This window comes from Paramisgurnus dabryanus, chromosome 19 (assembly GCF_030506205.2).
Source record: "Paramisgurnus dabryanus chromosome 19, PD_genome_1.1, whole genome shotgun sequence".
In the NCBI taxonomy this organism is placed as follows: Eukaryota; Metazoa; Chordata; class Actinopteri; order Cypriniformes; family Cobitidae; genus Paramisgurnus; species Paramisgurnus dabryanus.
Genome location: NC_133355.1, coordinates 27613388 through 27635039, shown reverse-complemented (window position 1 = coordinate 27635039; position 21652 = coordinate 27613388). Strand labels below are relative to the sequence as shown.

The 21652-nt window shown below is 38.0% G+C and overlaps 1 protein-coding gene across 2 annotated transcripts in view; it reads right to left on the bottom strand.

Annotated features, from left to right (window-relative positions):
* Positions 1-21652, bottom strand: part of LOC135784978 (uncharacterized) — a 48735-nt gene that overhangs the window by 19631 nt on the left and 7452 nt on the right. Inside the window, exons 2-3 of one of the 2 annotated variants that reach the window (XM_073812658.1) lie at positions 7505-7958; positions 2470-4424 (exon numbers count right to left, since the gene is read on the bottom strand). In XM_073812658.1, the coding sequence (XP_073668759.1) occupies positions 2470-4424; positions 7505-7958 (2409 nt within the window). Of the gene's footprint in view, positions 1-1653; positions 4425-7504; positions 7959-21652 lie in introns of those variants that run through there. The other variant, XM_065294572.2, reaches the window with a different exon arrangement.

Sequence of the window (21652 nt, the reverse complement as noted above, 5' to 3'; positions counted from 1 at the left end):
CTACTTACTGTTGTACCTCCTACATCAAACCAAACCTAAAGATTTATCCAAACATCTCTTTTAGCTCCATCGTCAGTTAAACGTTCACTACTCAAAGTTTCACCAAGAACTTCTTTCAACTTTTCCTGCCTGTCCATGACAGATTGACTGAAACTATGCTGAACCCATCTCTGACCAATAAAGAAAAAATAAATCTCTTTCAGAGCTTCCAAACAGTCCAACTGATCTTGGATTTAACATTCCCTACTTCCGTTGACCATCATAAACTTACTCCACTTCCTCTAACCTTCATACACTTACTTTGAGCCCTCAACTCTATGAAAAACAGCACACTGTCTTTCACACACACCATTCGTATCTGAACATAAATTTACTGAGCATATTTTATTTCGTTAATAAAAGAATGAGAAGTTTAAACACTTAACCCTTTATTTTACCCATCAAAGGTTTAGAAAAATATTCCGTGGTTGTATTATGCTCTTGTGGAGCTTAATGAAATAGTCCCTTTTATCAGAAAGTTGATAGCAGCTGTAATCTTAACACAAATTTGAAATTTGGAAGAATTCGATCACAAACTTGTCCTTTAACTGTTATGTTTATACATGGCAAATTTCGAAAAGCAACTTCCTTAAACATTGTACAATTAAATGGCATATATCATATATATCATGGTATACTAACTGGCATTTTCAATGGCAGATCTTCATTGCCAAGCACAGCATAGAAATAGCAAAACCAAAATACTCATCTGAACTCACAAAGGACATGATTTACCCTTTTACAAACATCATTGTCTGTGTCAAAATCTGAAACTGGTTGTTTTGAGGTCACTACCAGTGTTGCATGCATTGATGTCAATACCAGTGTCGCATGCATTTAAAATCTGGTAAAACCGACGTAATTTTCTTTTGATCAACAAAGAGTTGTAACTTAAACATAAGCCATTTTAGATTTTAGTTTATTTTCAAACTGAGCCTTTAACTCAGTTTGAAAATAAACTAAATTGATTTTGCATTTTCACTTTTCAATTTCTACATTTAGACAAAGTGACAAAAATCCAAGGGATACGCTTCGATTCTCGGGTTATCATTTTTTGAAGTTTACATCTTTTTTTTAAACTCTTTATATACGTCTTTAATATGTCTTTACTTTTACCTTTGTCTTGGGAACCTAAAGACCGCCCAACGTACTTTGATGTTATATTATATTTTTGATGTTATATTTAGCAACTGAATTTTTCTTTTTCCCCTTGTTTGATCTTAAAGTTCTCTTTCAGCTGTTGTTTTAGCTAGCTTTTAATATATCATCTAGCTTGAAGCTTGATCTCTGTCTCTGACTGCTCCATTATCCAAGCAATATAATCTGACCAGTAGACAAGCTACTAATACAGTACGTACTGAATTTTCCAAAATGTCAGAACAGAACACACTCACTCTTGCTTTTGCTTAAGTGGATGAGTCAGGAGAGAGGACACCGGACCAGCTGTGGTTAACCCCCATCGTCACTCGCGGCTCAGAGTCAGAAGCCAATGGTCTGGAAACATTTCCATCTGGATGTGCGAGAGAAAATCCTGACTCCTCGTTCAGATGGAGACAACAAGACTTGTTATTCTATCCTGCCGACTACGCAAAAACTGTTAGATCTGGACTCCACACCACAGACAAAATAAAAAACGATCCAGCCCCGGACACCAGATCACGTCAGAAAACATAAGTTTACTTTGTTAAAGCATCTGTCAGATACAAGGCTGATCAATCGTTGCTAGAGGAGAGCATAAACAGAGTCGTGAGACGGAGGTTTAGATGATAAAATAGAACAGAGTTTTATTGATGGACAGCAGTTTCAGTTGCATATGCCTCAATGTTCAAACCTCGTCTACCCCAGGAATACAGCATGCACTGTTATATCCAAAATTGCTCAGCTGCATCATCCCTTAGACCTTGGGCTTCCATAAACATTCTCTTTATCTATCTTGTTTACACACAGACAGAACAGTTCTATGAAACTTCCCAAATGTGAAACTGAACCACCAAGAGACATATAAAATATAGAAATACAATGAATTAATGAATTATATAATAAAATGTAGAAATATAATAATGAATGAATAAATGAATAATGAATAAAAACAATAATGAATAAATGAATTAATAAACAATAATGTAGTAATAAAAATTATAATAATGAAATTGATAATGATAAAATAATATTAAATAATCAAATACAATAATTAAATGTATAAAAACTAATGATTATAAAATGATTATGATGATTATGTAAATAAATGATTAAAGATAAAAAACACAATAATAAAAACATTCTGCACGTGAGGATCTAAGGTAGGATCCTTCAATACTAAACACAGGCAGTGCAGTTTCACAACATTCTCATTACGTTAATAAAAACCTTGAGATGGAGACCATTGAAGACTCATTTCAGTTTCTATCTAGTGTGAAGTCTCTCATGGATTTTTAAGCGACTTGACTGAGTAAACACCTTGTCACAATGAGAGCATTTGTAAGGTTTTTCACCTGTATGAGTTCTCTGGTGCTTCACTAAATGTGTACGCTGCACAAAACTCCTCCCACAAACACTACAGTGATAAGGTTTCTCTCCTGTATGAACACTCTGATGGGCTTTTAAGTTAGTTAAATGAGTAAATGATTTCTCACACTGAGAGCATTCGTAAGGTTTTTCACCTGTATGAGTTCTCTGGTGACCCACTAAATGGTCATGTCGATTAAAACACTTCCCACAAACACTACAGCGATGAGGTTTCTCTCCAGTGTGAATTCTCTCATGGGCTTTTAAAGACCTAAGAACAGTGAAGCTCCTTCCACACTGTGAGCAGACGTAAGGTTTCTCTCCGGTGTGAATTCTCTCATGGGCTTTTAAGTCACCTGAATGAGCAAATGTCTTGTCACAATGTGAACAATTGTAAGGTTTTTCACCTGTATGAGTTCTCTCGTGTCTTACTAAATGGTAATGTCGATTAAAACACTTCCCACAAACACTACAGCGATGAGGTTTCTCTCCAGTGTGAATTCTCTCATGGGCTTTTAAAGACCTAAGAACAGTGAAGCTCCTTCCACACTGTGAGCAGACGTAAGGTTTCTCTCCGGTGTGAATTCTCTCATGGGCTTTTAAGTCACCTGAATGAGCAAATGTCTTGTCACAATGTGAACAATTGTAAGGTTTTTCACCTGTATGAGTTCTCTGGTGACCCACTAAATGGTCATGTCGATTAAAACACTTCCCACAAACACTACAGTGATGAGGTTTCTCTCCAGTGTGAATTTTCTGATGAACTTTTAAAGAACTAAGAGTAGAGAAGCTCCTTCCACACTGTGAGCAGACATAAGGTTTCTCTCCACTGTGAACTCTCTGATGGGCTTTTAAGTTAGTTAAACGAGTAAATGTTTTCTCACACTGAGAGCATTTGTTGGGTTTCTCTCCAGTGTGAATTTTCTGATGGCTTATTAAGGTACTTGACTGAGTAAACGTTTTCTCACACTGAGAGCATTTGTAAGGTTTTTCACCTGTATGAGTTCTCTGGTGTAACACTAAACTGTGATGTCGATTAAAACTCTTCCCACAGATACTACAGTGATGAGGTTTCTCCCCAGTGTGATTTCTCTGATGGGCTTTTAAGTCATGTAAATAAGAAAACGTTTTCTCACACTGAGAGCATTTGTAAGGTTTTTCGCCTGTATGAATTCTCTGGTGTAACAGTAATTTGTAACGTAGAATAAAACTCTTCCCGCAGATACTACAGTGATGAGGTTTCTCTCCAGTGTGAATCCTCTCGTGGCATATAAGTTTAGATTCATAACAGAAACCTTTATCACAGTGTGAACATTGATAGAGTTTCTTTTCAGAGTGAATATACTGGTGTCTTTTTAATGTACCTGAATCCCTATAGTCTTTGTCACATTTACTGCACTGATACGGTCTCTCATTTGTGTGTAAACGGACGTGTCTCATTAGATTGCTTTTATGTCTGAATCTCTTCTCACAGTGAGGACACTCGTATGGTTTTTCTCCTGTGTGAATTCTCTGATGAGCTTCAAGACTTTCTTTTCTGCTGAAGTAATTTCCACATTCAGTGCAATAGAAAGACTTTTCACCACTGTGTGTCCTCATGTGATCTTCCAGCTGAGATAAGAAATCAAAATTTTTCCCACACTGCTCACAGTGAAACTGCTGTTTCTTCTTCTCTTCGTGCTCTTTTGAATGATGAAGTTTCTTCTCTTGTAAGGTAGTAAAGCTGAGTTTCTGTTCTGTGTGTTTTCTCTCATGTGTCTCTAAATGTCTCTGTGAGCTGAATGTCTTTCCACAGGTGATGCAGGAAAGAGTTTGTGCTGTCAGTCGATCTTCTGATGTTGAGGACGTTTCTACATCAGGACATGAATCACTCTTCTGATCTGAAAGAAACACGATACAATTAAAACAGCTGAGAGGATTAATAGTCTACCCCCGCCCAGCTCCAGGGTGAAGAAACGCATTACCCTTCCTGTTTGTTAAAATGCAATATTTTACAATTCAACTAGGGCTGCAACAACTAATTGATAAAATCTATTTAAAAAAACAATATTGAAATTCATTATCGATCAGTTAATCTGTGACGTTACATACTCCCGCTGGGGGGAAAGAGTTGACAGTAAGAGCTGCACGATTAATCAAAAAAAGGATCACCATCTCGATTCATAAAAGCATTCTTTCTAAATGATGGCAATTCACTTGCATATACAGTATTTCCCTGTATTCAGATGCTGCATTCATGTGTTCATGTATTTACATTACAATCCAAGGTGCTACATCAGTCAAAATTGCTCACACTCACACAGTGTAAAACAAAAACCTATTCATTCACCAATCAGTGTTTGGATCCTAATGAATAAATGGTGCTAAATGGATGCAGTGTTGCCAGGTTTGCGGTTTTCCCGCACAATTGGGCTATTTTGAAAATACAGTTGCGGGAAAAAATTCAGAGCTGTGGGTTGCGGATTTTTGGGCTAGTTTTATAATGTGCCGAGGCCGCAAAAGTGTTATCTGTAGACTTATAAAATGAATTATTTTCCTAATGTGCATTAATCCCATAAGCAATACCTGTCAACAATGACCACTGCAGCGTCAGGAAGTCAGTGGAAAAGTGAGTGGAGGGGCGCGTTTTGCTCTTAATATCACGTCATAAACAAGAAATTACCTTATGTAAGAAGTTACGTCTATACTGAGAGGATATTTACAGACCATGTGAACCCATCTTTGTAAGATCTTTTCAAGTTAAATAAAAATTTTCTAATACAGATATAGTATGATAAAAAGGCAGAGTTCATATACTGTCTCAAAATGGCACGGTTGTGTACACTAGATGTTCTTTAGATAATCTTAAAAAAGTACTAAAGTAGATTTTTTTATGTTTAGAACAGAATCGTGTGTGAAAATAGAGCACTTTAAATGCATTAAGAACATTTTCATCTGGAAAGTACATTAAAAGCAATAGTAAGGAGTTGTAATCCCGCAGTTTTCAACTGTGATTGGACAAATGTAAAAATTGGGCTAGTTATTGGGTTTCATTCCTTTTTGGCGTGTTTTAAGTTGTAATTGGGCTGGAAATTTTTCTTGGACCTGGCAACCCTGAATGGATGCACTGTACAACGACTAAGTGCACGCATTGAGAAAAGAGAGATATGTATTAAATGTCACGATGAGCACACGAAAGAGAAGAGAGGATGGATCCAAGTGCAGTTAAAATATTTATTTCCACAGGTTAGCAAAAAAAACCACACGAAAACTCAGAGCAACACACTGTAACATTAAGACAATGGACCGTGACAAAGGGGTGAACAGGAAGTCAATAAATACCCAATGTAAACCAATGAAATAACCAGAACAATAAAACACCATGACAACAAACAAGGGGAGGAGCATGAAGACAATGAGTAACCAGGGTAACAAATGACTAGGCGGTAACAATAAATCAACACGAGGAGACACAGGCAAGACTCAAATACAAACATAAATACTAGAAATAATACTTTAACCACAAGGACAATACTAATCAAATACAAAGACAGGATAAGAAACAAAACAAGATATAATGCAAATAAAAACCACAATCAAAGACAAGACCCTAATCAAAAAACAGTACATAATACAATAAACAAGGAACACAGGTAACAATAAGCAAAATAAAACAAAACATGACAAGGAAATAATAAATCTCAAAAACACACAAACAGAATCCCAACACTAAAGGGCCGTTTACATTATAACGATAACTATAAAAAATATAGTTTTGAAAATCGTTTTATATTAAAGTCAAAAGGGGAGTTCACAACACAACTATAACAAAAAAGATACAACGAACAATATCATTGGGATCACTTTATGAGCGATTATTTTATTAACGATAAACCATCGACAGCCAATCAAATCCATTTGAACTTCAAGTGCACGTGAAATGACAGTGGTAAAGCTCAATGCGGAGGTCTTAACATAAAATTACCTCAGGTATCCAGTGCAGATGCAGTTGCTTTGAAATTCACTACGTAATGCTTGTTTCCTACCACACTGACTACGCCAAAAGGTAAGATATTAACTTAGATTACACAAACTAGATTCACTGTTTAGACTTACACAAAACGCAGCATGTTGAGGACATCTGCTGGTTAATGCAAAAACAGCATATTTACATATTCAGTGACATGTAAACAATTGCAACAGTTTTTATTACAAGAAATATCCAATAAAAGTTAATGTCATTAAAGGCAAGTATTTGCGCGAGTGCCCCGCGCGTGAGTGAATTAGCATAAAGTTATCATTATAATGTGGACGCTAATATAGTTATAGTTAATGTTCAGGGCTCCAGACTGCAATAAAAAATCGAGAGTGTGCCACTGAATTTTACATCCAGTAGCACATGTGCGACCAGTAAATCTGACCTTTTTTTGTGATGTGACACGGAATTAAAAACAGCACATTGTACTTTCTGCATCTATCATCAAAGTATTTATTAGTAATACAGTGTATTACTAAGTAGAAATGTGAATATTTGGTTAACATGTTGATTTTCTGGTTGCGCCCCTAAAATTTTGAGTTGGGGGCCACCATGCTCCTAGTGAAAAAAGTTAGTCTGGAGCCCTGATGTCATATTTATCATTATAATGTGATTTTCCCTTAATTTGTCGAAGTTAAGGGAAAAACATGGTAAAATATTGAAAAAAAAAACCTATTAGATTACATTTGGGCACACTTATTGTACAATAAATGTTATAAGCAGAGGGTGGTGGGGGCCTACGTCAATTTTTTAGGTGGCCCCGAATACTCTAGCTACAGCCCTGGGATATAATAGGTATTAAAGATATCCTAAACTCCTTTCAGATTTTTAGTCCTTTTTGTTGTGAGTTTTTGACTGAAAACCGCCTTTAATAAAACAGTCGCTGCCACGACACTTAAAAAAGTATAAATTTATATAAATACAACAATAATTAAGGAGACATACCTGATGAAATTAAACCATCTTCATGATTGTCTTCATCTTTATCGGTGTGATTTTCTTCTTCTGTGGGTTCAGTTTTAATCTTCATCATCAGGTTCCTGCAGTCGATCAGTTTGACTGAACACATCTTCAGTGTGGTCTGCAGGATCTGCTGCTGTTCTCCAGCGTTACAGACAGAATCCAGAGACTCTGTGGAGGTTTGATCAGTAGATTCCTCATCCTGTAAGCCCTGATTACTGTCACACACAGTGTCCTGAGCGTCTGTGGGCTTTGACTCAGTATAACAGAGTAAAGTGAGACTGAGCTCTGAGTCCTGTGTGTGTCTGGATTTCTCTTCAGAGAGTTTAGAGTCCAGCAGTGGCTGTGGTGTGCGGCTCTGATCTCTGCTCATCCACACTGAATCCAGACATCCATCAGTCACATACACTGAAGATTCACAACAAACTACATCCACATCCTGACAACACAACACACACTCAGTGTAAGATTATAAATGATTTAATAGTGTCAAACAGACAGAGTGATTCATGTAAATAATGTTTAAAAGGAAAACACCACCGTTTCTCAATATTTTACCATGTTCTTCTTACCTCAACTTAGAAAAATGAATACTAGGGATGCACGATAATTTGCATGCAATATCATGTGCATCTCCTCAGAAAAGCCGGTTACTTGATTAGTAGTAAATCGCCATCACCTGCTATTCAGGTGGAGCAGCCGTAGTTCATTGACAAGCTGGGCCTTAACGCATACATATCGCGATTAATAATTCATGCAAAATTCCCCCGATTGTCAGTGAACTATGGCTTTGCCTTTGTGTAGTAAATGTCGCTCCATCTGAAAGCAGCTGATGGCGATTTACTTCTAATCACGGAACTGGCTTCACTAGATGTACAATGACAATCAGATGCAAATTATCGTGCATCCCTAATTAATACAAACTTATCTTTTTTAAATGCATACACTTAATCTTTGTACAGCACGTGCATTTGTTAGCATTTAGCCTAGCCCCATTAATTCCATGTTTTCCCTATTTAAAGACTGTTAAGTTGATAAAAAATGAAAACTATATTATATGGCGCAGTAATATTGACAGAAGTTTGCACGAGAGGGGGAGTAGTCAGGACCCTCAGGAGTGGTGATGATACTGCACTACAAGGTCAAACAACTTATTACGCTGATAAAAATATGCTGATTTATTTATTCTGCTACTATATTATTACAAAAATGTGTTTACAGTACAGAATATATACGACATAATCTGCTTAGTTTATGTTTATAATAGCTCGTAATGTGTTTGAGCGTACTTTAGTTATGTTTTAAATGAAAAAGCAAATACTTTTAAAAGTAAGCAAATAATTTCATAAGCTCATGTCTCCACCCCGCGTAAGAAGCGATGTAATAATATTTTCATAAAATGAAAACAATACTCAATACATGGAGTAGTTTAATATGTTTATTATGATTTGTTCAAATAACAATGTGTTGAATGAGAAAGATGCTGCTGACTTTGTCGGACTGAGAAGCTCGACGTGTCACCATAAACTAAGGTGACCAGACGTCCCCGGTTTCCGGGGACAGTCCTGTTTTTTGGTGTTCTGTCCCCGACTGGAGCTGTCCCCGGAAATGTCCCCGTTTTACAACACGTCCAAAACAACCAGCAAATACATTGATTTTCACCAGCAGAGGGGGCCGCGAGCTACTGATTACTTGCGCACATCACTGATTTAGCGATGAAGAATTTACTACAAGACACGAGAAAGCGTCATCATCATCAAGTTATCATAAGATATGAAAACAGTTAAAGTTATCGGAGGTTAAGGTACTAACTACTCATGTTAAATTAAAGTAATAAACAAATTAAGTGAACTGATCACAGTATGTAACTGAGCATTTGTTTTGTGTAGCCGAAATATGTTTACTTTTGCATTATTCCTTCTGTTCTTCATGTTTACAATGCTATGAAATCAGCTAAAGTAGTAGCCTGCCTTAGAAGTCCTTTTTGATGATGTCTCTGTGCGTTTTATAAAAAAAGGAGAAAAAAAATCTGATTTAGGCTACAGAAATTGTTCAATTAATTTAATTAGAAACACTGCAAAAATGCACGGAGCCCCTAAGGGGACAAGGAGCAAAAATTAAATAAAGTTTAGTTTCATGTGCTCTCGCGAAACTTTCATCTGCTCACGCGAAACGTTCATGTGCAGAATTTTTTTTTAAAGTTTAGTTTCGCGTGCTCAAGTGAAGCTATCGCTAAAAAAAAATTCTCGCGAGATAGCTAGTGGTCACGTGTTCTTCTGGAAGTTGGAACTAGAAACCACGCGGAGAGGAGGAATTCAGAATTCAGAGTTGTGTCAGTATATATTTAGAGAGATCTACTGTTGGGTAAGTAAATTTTTATTTGATTAACGTACTTGAGTTTTACTTGTTTGACACGATGGAAACGAAATAAATGATGCCCACATTGCCAGAATTGGCCGCAGTGAAATTTACTGATTACTCCTCAAATTACCTAGTAGGATAAAAGTTACTTTGAACTTATACATGGTATACCAGGTGAAACGATTAGTTGACAACATCGACAATACAAATTTGTCGTAAAATATCTATGTTGTTGAGTTCTCGTTTGATCTCACTTAACCTAATATAAGGACCTGCGACTTTGTAATGATAGAGTGGAAGAAAACCGCAAGAATTATGGCAGAGTGCAAACGAATCAGAAAGAAAGTTTTCAAAACCTCAAACCAGTAATGCTGTTGTGTTTCTATCTGTTACATAAATGAAAATGCAGAACTACTAATAGCAATAATATTAACAGTAATAATATAATGTTTACACTTTATAATAAGGGTTCATGAATCATAATGAACTTATTTTTACTTCAGCCTGAAGTTAGGCTGAGTTTAGACATGTACCAATCACAAACTAATGAAGAGTCATCATTAAGTGCAACATTACATGTTTTTAGTTGTTAGTTAATGTATAAAGAATGAGTTCATGTTTTGAGTCATGTTATAGCTAATTATGATTAGTTTATGTTAAGTACATGCCTTAACTCATTTATTATGATTCATTGACCCTTATTATAAACTAAAATGTTCCCAATATAATTACAGTAATGTGATTTATTTTATATAGAATAAAGCATAATCTAGTGTAGGAGTCAGTATAGTGATAATAAATAGTGTTATTATAGTAACACTTTTAGATATTCTTGTCTGTTTTATAAAATAAAGTCTTAATACTGCTGACAAGATGTTTTTGTTAAATGTTTATTAGGGCTGCAAGATAAATCGCATGCGATTGTCACATGCATCTAGCCAATAAAGCCAGTTCCTTGATAAGTAATAAGTCGTCAAAAGGTGCATTCAGTAATCAAAAGTGGTGAGTGACAGTGAAGTGGTTAATGATACGGTCAAAGTTATTACTGTAACTTATTAATGTAGCATTTTGAGAGTTTCTATAAGAAAGTAAATTTTCTGAAAGAGAATTAAATTTTTAGCAGAATTTGAAAATGTATGTTTTCTGTAACTGCTTTAAAAATATTTTGTAATTTTAGAATTTCTAAACGTGTCCTCTGAGTACCAAAGGAAGTGGAGACGACGAAGGGCAAGGGTTGATGCCTTAGTGTAACATGATAGCAGCTCTGAATCCGAGGGGCCAGTGGAGCCAGCCTTGGTGGGGGAGGGCAGTCCACTCGCAGAGGGATCAACATATGACGAATTACATCCTATGGAGGGCTGTAGTTCTTCCATCAGCACAGGAGCTGTGTCAATTAGGGGTGATACTGATGATGAACAGATGATTATGACACAGAGTCTATTGAAACTGAGTCTGAGCAGTTGGATGAGACTTCACACTCAACTGATAAAACACCTTCTCTCCATTGAAGACTTGGCTAATTGGGCTACTGCTACAAACCAGACCCACATGGCATTAAATGAGCTTCTTTGGGTGCTCAGACGCCATGGTCACAGACTTCCCAAAGATGCTAGAACCCTTCTTGATACTCCACAAGGAGTGCCAGTTCATAATAAATGCAATGGACAGTATATTTATAATGGTATTGAGCGTTACCTTGTTGAACACATTTCAAAAGAGACACTGCCAGGGGAAGTTAATTTCTAGGTCATTTCTAAAATGTATAAAAAGTCACAATAGTCTGCATGGATGTGAGCGATGTGTTGCAGTAGCACAAATGATCAAAAGGAGGGTAGTTTACTTAATGAAAGGGTCCTTCTGATTACATTACATGCACCTAGTATGTCTTGGAGCCATGAAAAGGCTGCTGACATACTTGTGGCGTGGGCCAGTTATCTGCCGACTGTCATGATTCTGCCCTCTTGTCCTTGTTTTTGTATTAGTCATGAGGCAGGATCATGACAGGCCCATGTTTTGTGTGAAAGCACTGGCTTTGTTTATTCAAGCCATGGGCTTTCTGTCTCGTCTCCTGACCCCGCTCCCTTGCTTCCTCGTTTATTACCCCATTATTGTTTGATTCATGTCACCTGTTCCCCTCTTGATTTGCTCCCCTATTTAATGCCCTTGTGTTTGCTGTCTTGTGCTGATTCGTTTTGTTCTCATCTGTATGTACCTGTGTCATCTATAGTCAAGAGTATTTGTCAAGTATATGGTTCTAGTTTATTGTTTAAGTCAAGGTCCTGTTCCAGTCTTTGTTTAGTACTATAGTGTTTTTTTTGTCTTAGTACTTGCCTTGTTTTACCCCATTGTGGGTCTTTTGTTTTTGGGTGTCTTGCTTTAATAAAACATTTGTGTTCATCTACGCCTGCCCCTGGGTTCTCTCCCTCTCTCCTTTTTGGAGAATCCTGACAGAACGAATCAGCCCACTAAGAATCCAGCAGGCCAGGATGGACACAGCCCTGGCTGCCCGCAGAGCCCACCAAGCTCATGTATTGTTCGGCCTCCACCAGAAGGGGGCCGACATCAAAGACTTTGCCATGGACTTTTTGAGGTCAGCTAAGGGCTCTGGCTTTGGCGAGCCTGAGCTTAAGCTGATATTTAACAGCTGCCTCGATGAGCCCCTCCACTCCTCTGAGCAGAGGATGCTGAGGCCCCTGGGTTTTCCTGACATGGTTAATTATTTGATGAACCGCGATCCCAGGGGCCCAACCAAAACTGACCAGCCCGCTCAGCTTCCTCCCATCCCGGAGCACCGTGTCATGGCTATGGTGGCCCTGGAGGACCCAGCTCTCTCCAAATCGGCTCCCGAGAGCCCTATCCCACCTGTCTGCCTTCCTCAGAAGCGAGGGCGAAGGGCATCTTGGGAGTCTACATCTGAGGGGTCCTCAACAGAACCCGCCACTACCACCACGGTGTCCACCTCACCTGCCACAGCTTCAGCTCCTCGCCCAAAGAGAAATAAAAGGAAGAAGACTACCTGTACTCCTTCTCTGTCTCCTCCTGGTGCCGTGTCAGACCCCCAGCGCGCTGCTGAACCCCCTGCCTCTGCACCTCAGCCTGCTGCTGAACCCCCTGCCTCTGCACCTCAGTTCGCTGCTGAACCCCCTGCTTCTGCACCACAGTCTGCTGCAGCGCCTCTTGCCTCTACGCCACAGCCAGCAGCAGAACCCCCCCGCCTCTGCACCACAGCCCACTGCTGAGACCCCCGCCTCTACACCACAGCCTGCTGAAGCGCCCCCTGCCTCAGCACCACAGCCAGCAGCGCCCCTGTCCCAGCCCTTGTCTCGCCCCCGCTGACTGCCGCAGTGTTATCTGTCTCGCCAGTTTCGTCTGCTGCCGCCTCCTATTTACCCTCGTCACCCTGTTCGTCTGCCCGGTCCCCTGCCTCTGTGTCCTTGTCATCCCTGGACTCTCTCTCCTCCCTCAGTAGCCCTGGTTTGTCTCCTCCTGTTGTGCCCGGACCTGTCCTACCGCAGTTTGTCCCCCCTGGAACTGCTCCTCGTGTGTCCGCTGCAAAGCCTGTCAGTCCCACATCCCCTATTAAACCTGCCCGGACTCCTCGCCCTCAATCATGTCCTGCACCGTCCCGCTCAAAGTCTCCTGACCTACCCAGCTCCACCCTACCTGGACCTCCTCCCATGAACTTTTTTGATCCCCCGCCATCCCTCGCTTGTTTGTTGTTTTTGTTGTGTCATCCCAACCATGTCATTGTCAGTTCTTGTTTGCCTTTATTGTTATTTGTCATGTTTTGTTGGTTTGTGTCTGTTTGTCAGTCTGTCGTGTCACGTGTCTAGTGTTCCCCTGAGGGGGGGGGGGGGGTTCTGCCATGATTCTGCCCTCTTGTCCTTGTTTTAGTATTAGTCATGAGGCAGGATCATGACAGTGTAAGACCTGTAAACCCTGACAAAAGGTATTTCTAAAAGCCAGCAGCAAATGGCTGAATCCACAGGGAACCGCTTCCTAATTCCTGTTGAATTATCATCTGAAACCTTTCTCAAAGAATTCACATCTACCCCCCAAGACAGTTACCCCATGTGGTGAGACACCCTAGAGTCACACACCCTACCACACTTTCTCGTCCCCCTCTCCTCATGTTCTAAAAGCAAACTGTATACATTCTACATGCACAAAGAATCTGAAACTGGTCTTGTTTGGTGTTATATGAAGTGTTTTAATGCAAGTGGTACATTTGGGTTTATTAATATGACAACAGGATTCAATGTTAATCTGTGACAATAAATAAGTAAACTTAACCTAATGTTGGGAGACAACTCCTGCCTTAGAGATGTTGACCAATCACCCACTGAATGTATATTAGGCAACACCCCTGAATTTTACAACAACCAATCAGTAGCAAACTCCTATATGCTTTGTCTCTCTGGATATTTAAGGGAATGATGTAAAATGGTTCAGGGGCTCTTTCTGTTCATGGAAATTCACCCACATGATGCTGTATCTTTTATACAGCATCATGTATTTTATTTTACTTTGAGAAATCTGTAACCAGATATTCATCACTTGCCAGGTATGCATTATTCTCATTTGATTATATTTGTTTTCTCGTATTTAAATTGGAATGTGAATTGGCTTCTGAATTATGTTTTACCTACCTGGTTAATAAATTGTTAAGTTTGATTTATTCTGTGTTGCTCGGTAAATGTTGACACTGCAAGTAATATCGTTGTATCCGTAGTTACCGTAAGGACTGAAATCAGGCTAGGATTGGCCCAAACCCAGTTAGATAGTGAATAATACATCAGCTGAGGATTTGTGAGATACGAATAGCAATTGGCGTTAGTTTAAGTGTACTTAGAAGCGTGGAGGCTGTGTTTCCGTTTAGAGTAACATTTCTGATTACTCTAAATAGGGTCAGCCTCAACCTCTGTTTATTTCAATGTTATTCTATTCATTAATCTTGATTAGAAATAATAATTGTAATAATTAAGTGTCACCTCTAAGGGGACTAAATAAAGTATGTTTAAAGTTGAGCACGCAGAAAGCGGCCGCTTAAGCGTATAGTCCAACCTCTGGCAGCGACCAACACTGATTCGCTTACGACCGTTGACCAGTATATTAATTATGAGGCCCATACTAGGATCATGTGCGACTGTGAGAACCGAATGAACGAGTGTAATACCAGAGCTTTATCAGAATAAATAAACAAACATCCATCTAATTCTGTAAGTTTTAAAAGTAATAATCAATCCGATTTGTAATATTAATATAAACTAAATCTTTGTCTTTGGAGTCAGATAAGAGATAAATATACCTAAATTACGTAACGCCAAAACGTCATCTGCAAAGCGCCGGAAAAGACAGAACGCGCTATCAATCCTTCCCATGCGGTTTGGACTTCGCCATTGGGCCAAACGGATGGATGGGGGATATAAAATTCACCCCCTTACAACAGGCCCATGTTTTGTTTGAAAGCACTGGCTTTGTTTATTCAAGCCATGTGCTTTCTGTCTCGTCTCCTGACCCCGCCCCCTTGTTTCCTCATTTATTACCCCATTATTGTTTGATTAATGTCACCTGTTCCCCCCTTGATTTGCTCCCCTATTTAATGCCCTTGTGTTTGCTGTCTTGTGCTGATTCGTTTTGTTCTCATCTGTACATACCTGTGTCATCTATAGTCAAGAGTACTTGTCAAGTATATGGTTCTAGTTTATTGTTTAAGATCCAAGTCCTGTTCCAGTCTTTGTTTAGTACTGTAGTGTTTATTTTGTCTTAGTAATTGCCCTGTCTTACCCCATTGTGGGTCTTTTGTTTTTGGGTGTCTTGCTTTAATAAAACATTTGTGTTCATCCACGCCTGCGCCTGGGTTCTCTCCCTATCTCCTTTTTGGAGAATCCTGACACCGACTGAGTAAAGTTCAGAGAGAGCAAGTACAAATGAACATTAGTCATTTGAAATGAGCTTTGCCTGCAGAGTTTTCAAGGCAGCCAAGAAGCATGGAAGACTTGGACAGGTGGAAAGCTACTGAGCTACGTCAGTTCATGCTCTACACATGACCGTTAATCTTGAAGGATGTGCTTTCTAATGACCAGTACCACCACTTTCTTTGTCTGAGTGTTGGAATGAGCATTCTTTTGAATGATATTTCATGTTTTCTGTTTGAGAATCATTTACAGGCTATCAAAAAAATGGTAAGGAGTGGCAAACAACCGCTAGTGCAAGTCACAAAAAGACTTGTTGAAAGACAATGTACTAAAAGACATGCCAGGCAAGCCCAAAGTACAACCAAGCTAACCGCAAAGATGCCTGACAACTGTGTGTTCTTGATGGATAATTCAGTGGGTTTTATCCAAGAGAAACGAAGCGATGGAACACTAAGGCTGGATGTGTTAAGGGAAACTGACTGTGACAGTCATGCAACTCAAAGCTCTTCAACATCATGTTTGTCAGCAGTGACTTCACAGTGGCAAAGCGAACACTGACAAACAGAGAAAACATCTACAAAAAGGCTGTGTGTCTTCCTTACAAACAGGGTTACACTATATTCCCTCTGTTGCACAAACCAGAATAAGTATTTACTATAGGAAAAATTGATATAATTTAGTGTCCTGAAAGGTAAACTCTGTCCTGTTGTTTTATCCTTTAGATAATGGACAATCGGGGCGAAGCAAAAAGAATCAGAAAGAGGAAAGTCTTTCATGACTTTGTTAACTCTTTCACCGCCAGCGTTTTTTTTTTTAAAAGTTGCCAGCCAGCACCAGCGTTTTTCATTATTTTCACCAAAGTTTAATGCCTTCCAGAAAATGTTCTTCTTTAAATATATAAACATACAATATACCAAATGAAAGAACAGACCCTCTGCTTTCAAACAAAAATCCCGTTTCATCCTACTACCTTCAGTGGTTCTTTTGTAATCAGCTTTTGAATTTGGGTAGGTTTCTGCAAAAACACCACATTTTGAGCAAAAAGCAGAGATAATTCCATTTTTGTGACGGACTTTTCATAGAGATCCCATTCAGAGCGATCTTTAAAACAGACACGGACATGCAGCCGCTTGCCATAGGGCAATACTTCCGGGTTTAAAAAGTTGCGGAAGGGTGCCACCTGGTGGATAATAGCGGTATTGCGGAAAGACGGAAAATCTTGTCATTGGCGGGGAAGCGTTTTCTCTTAATTGATGAGAAAGAGTTAATGGTACATTATTATTTGATGCTTTAAAACTGCTTTGGATTATCATGTGTTATGAAAGACAGTGCAAGACTGCATTATGTTAACCAGAAAGTGTCACACAAATTTATTTGTTTTATTCAATTTAGACTTGGAGCTTGAAAACGACAGTGACATGACTGACATTGAGCTTAGTCAAAGTCTCTTGCCAGCAAAAAAACGTGAGTTGCTTATTTAATTTTTTTATTGTGCATCTTCAGCCTAATCCAAAAAATACCTTTTGTAGAATTTGAAATTATAGCCCTTCAAAATGAGGGCTTTCAGTGGAAAAATTTATTTGGTTATGTGGTTTGATTGACAAATCATTGCATATTTAAAATGTTAAATAATGTTCTGTATTAAGTGCTCAACATAAGTGTTTAGTTAACTTACTTTGCTTTTGTTTTGTACAAAGAAAAAAAAAGAACCGAATACCAGAAAAAAAGCTGTTCAGAGGACTGTCTCATATCCAGATCCTCCTCATAAATATAACTATCAAAAACCCAAGCCAGGTAAATGCATCAGTTTGAAAATACATTTAAACAAATTGGAGTTGTTACTTGTAGTTTTAATATTAATTACAATTTCATTTTTTGTACAGTTGTAGTTCAACACAAACAAAATAAAGATGCTGAAAAATCGACACACAATAAAAAAAGGGTATGACAAACTGTAGATATGAATTGCGTAGATATGGTTTAATGGTCTAATTTGTCATATGTCCTTGTTTGTGCTAAAGATCAAGTTTTGTGTCCAAAACACTTGGAGGAGACCTGCCCGACCCCTGACTTCTTCTACCCTTCATTAAGTTGTAAGTTTTTGATTGCTTTGCTTATTACCATGTCTTCTACATCATTCTCACAGGTAAAAATGTATTTCATAAGTCAGGGTTTTGCCTGAATGTCAACATAATATTTCAAAACTTTTATTTAAAATAGGGATGCACGATCTTGATTTTTCATGGCTGATTTTTATACCGATTTTCTTAATAAGCAAATTGGTCGATTCCGATCAGATTTTCCGAGGCAACAAACAAGAAAGAATGAAAGTACACATAAACAATATGTTTATTTGGTATTTAACAGGCTAAACTTGGTTTGGCTATTGAAAACAACACTGTAAAAAAATTCCGTAGAAATTTCAATGTTATTGCAGCTGGGTTGCCGGTAATTTACCGTAGATTTACATTTATGTTATTTACTGGCAAGAGTTTGTTCAAAGTTAAATAAATTTCAAATATTAACAAGTCTTTATCTTTACAGAATAAAACTATACAATAACAGCCTCATGCAAAGCATTCTGGGAACCAGAAATCATCATCAACCTTTTTCTGTTTTTTGGTCCAGATATTGTGTCCCAGAATGTTTAGCTTGATGCTGTTTTTTAGTTTTACTCTGTAAAGATAAAGACTTGTAAATGTTTAATTTTCATTTAACTTTGAACAAAATGTTGCCAGTAAAAAACATAAATGTAAATCTACGGTAAATTACCGGCAACTCAGCTGCAATTTCTACGGATTTTTTTTTACAGTGAATAACTGTAACCATCTAAAATTAACAGCAGTAACTGTACAGTAGGCTACGTTCAATACAAACATAAGTGGTTAAATGAGACCAATGACATGGATGGTTTAGTGAGGGTTGATGGTCTTGCCTGTTTTGCATTATCAACAGACTTTTGATACTTATTGTGTTCTATCAGGTGATGAACTTAAATGTCTGACCAAGTTTTTTGTGGTGACTACAGAGCTCTTAGGTTTCATTTAAAAGTTTGGAGTGAGATAACATCTGTTAGGGGAGAGGCCCCTCTGCCCCACCAAATTCTCAAGTTTTTGCTAGCAGTTCAATGTTACCTATTATTCATAACTGACCAGCACAAATATAAATTATAACAATTGGTAAGTCTGATAAAAGACAGACAAATTTATCAAAAATCAATTGCTCTACATATTAAAAAATACAGTAGGATTGCAGCACTTGCCATCAGCGTGTATTTTAAGCTGTGTTTAAGAGAGAGATAAGGTTACATGTTCAGTATTACACTACATGGCAATAATAATGAAATACATCTCTGGTCCTTTCATTAATTTCAGGAAGCCTTAGTTTCAGGTAAGCTAAAGCTTCTGATTGCAAAGCAGTTGGAGAGTTTTTTAATAAATCAAGCATAATTTAACATGTATTTGGCTATATTCAAGAAAGCTGCGTTATTTACAGCATTCATCGGATTTTGCTCTTCTAACTTCCACTAACGCCACGCATCCAAGTGATTGACATCAGGGGAGCGCGAGAAAAACTTGAGACAGCTTGACAGATAACTTCCCTGCGACTTGTCCATTAATAGTATATAGCAGGAAAAGTTATCAGTCTTTTAGAAATACAAGGTGTGATTGTGTAAACTGACTGAAATGCGTGTATCTCACAGTGAATGCGTGAGAGCCCTGCGAATGTACTGTTGTTTCTCCGCGATTAACTTGTCCTTTCAGACATTGCAGCTTGCAATCTTAATGTCCTGCGCACAGATTTCAAAATGCTTTTACACAAAAGACATGTTTGCGAATGATAAAAATGTAGTCTGTGCACGCGGGTGCACTTCTGGAAAAATCGCCCGAAAAATACAAAAACCGTCCGGTTGCCAATCGCGCCGGGTGCATCCCTAATTTAAAAAGTGATTTGTGCTTTAATTTGTGTTCTAAAGAAGGACTTTTATTTTGATCTAGTTTTGACTTTTTTCCATAGTTCTTCCTATTGTTTCCTGTTTTAAGAGGAAGTAGGCCATATTACTTTACAGCTTTAGTTTTACAAGGTACTCCATGTGGTTGCAGTCATCAAACATCATCATGCCATTTAAAGCCCTTTGAAATGCAATATCTGTAAGTGTGTTTGTTTAACTTTGTTTTGTGAGCATTTTGAGTACTTTATTGCTGTGCTATTTGTTAAAGTATTCAGTTAAGCATGTTTGTAACTTTCTATTTAAGTTTGCAAAGTATTCATCTATGCTGTTGATATACAACCTTGTGTACTTCAGAATGTTAATTTATTTGATGATTTGTTAACTTTATGAAATTTATATTTGTGTATTTTTCTATTTTTTGTAGTTTCACATTTTTCAAGATTAAACTTCATTAACTGCATTTGTGGAGTTTATTGTGGAAGTGTTTAGCGGCTGGATAACTGAATTTATTGAAAACAGTGAGGTCAGTGACAGATTTTCTATGTAATTTTTTTTAAATACATTGTGCATGTTCATGTGTATGTGTATGTTTAATGTATTTAATGAAATTACATGCAAGGTGTAATTTGTCTCGCTGGGTCATATAATGAACTTTGTGGTAATTGTACAATTACGGTGTTATTCATTCATTAATGTGTCCTTTCTTGCCTTAAATAATTTATTTTTCACATCTTTTTTTATGTCTATATATTATTGTCTACAGTCCAAAATTCCGATTTGACGCCCCAGCAGCAGCCCCATAGGACGCCCCAGCAGCAGCACCATAGGATGCCCCAGCAGCACCACCATAGGACGCCCCAGCAGCAGCACCATAGGACGCCCAGCAGCAGCACCATTCCAATAGGACACCCCAGCACCAGAGGTTGCCCCACTGTATGTGAAAACTTTATTTGAATATTATTTTAAACGCAGCCTACTTTAGTGACAACACAGCCTAGCATATAAATCCGTTAATTTCTCTGAATCTGAGTTAGTTACAAATACAGAGCTTACATTGTCTTTAACTGCTCAACAAGAAAGACCTAAAAGTACAGCCAGCTGATTTCATAACTAATGCAGTATTAAAATGTGATGTGATTTACTGTTAATATTTAAACATCCATAAAATTAACTATTTTTATAATAAACTCTACATTATTTAATAACTTAATTTATTATTGTATAAATTAATTTACATTTAAACTGCAAATTGTCTCTCAGGGTCATATATCGAACGGCCATCTGCCAGACGGACAATTCGTGAATCATTCTCCAGGCCATCAGGGAGAACCGAAAGAGGCATAGTATTGTTTTCTTGTTTAATTTCATCCACAAGAGGATTTTTTTTTAATCATACAGTTATGTTTAATCATTAATGTGTTCTTTCTAACATTTAAATAACTTTGTATTTATTTTTGTAATGTCTATTTAGTTTTGTCTCCTGTCCCAAGTTCTTCGCTGGCACCCCAGTCCCAGAGAACGCCCCAGTCCCAGTCCATATATGTGTGTGTGTGTGTGTGTGTGTGTGTGTGTGTGTGTGTGTGTGTGTGTGTGTGTGTGTGTGTGTGTGTGTGTGTGTGTGTTTATTTATTTATTTTAGCTGTAGACCATAAAGATATTTTGAAAGTAAGCGCGTGTCATTTACTTCAAATATTTCTTTTTTTTTTTTTTAAAGAAACACATTCTCTTCCCTCAGATGCTGTGAAGAGGTGGAGCCCAAATGCCACAGACTCTGAAATTGATTCAGCCATTGCAGAACACCTTAAGCACGCTCCAGGAAGAGCTGGGGGCGGGGATACAGAAAATAAGACACAAAGCTGCAATGTGTTAGAGGTAGTTCACCCAAAAATACCCATGTTTCAA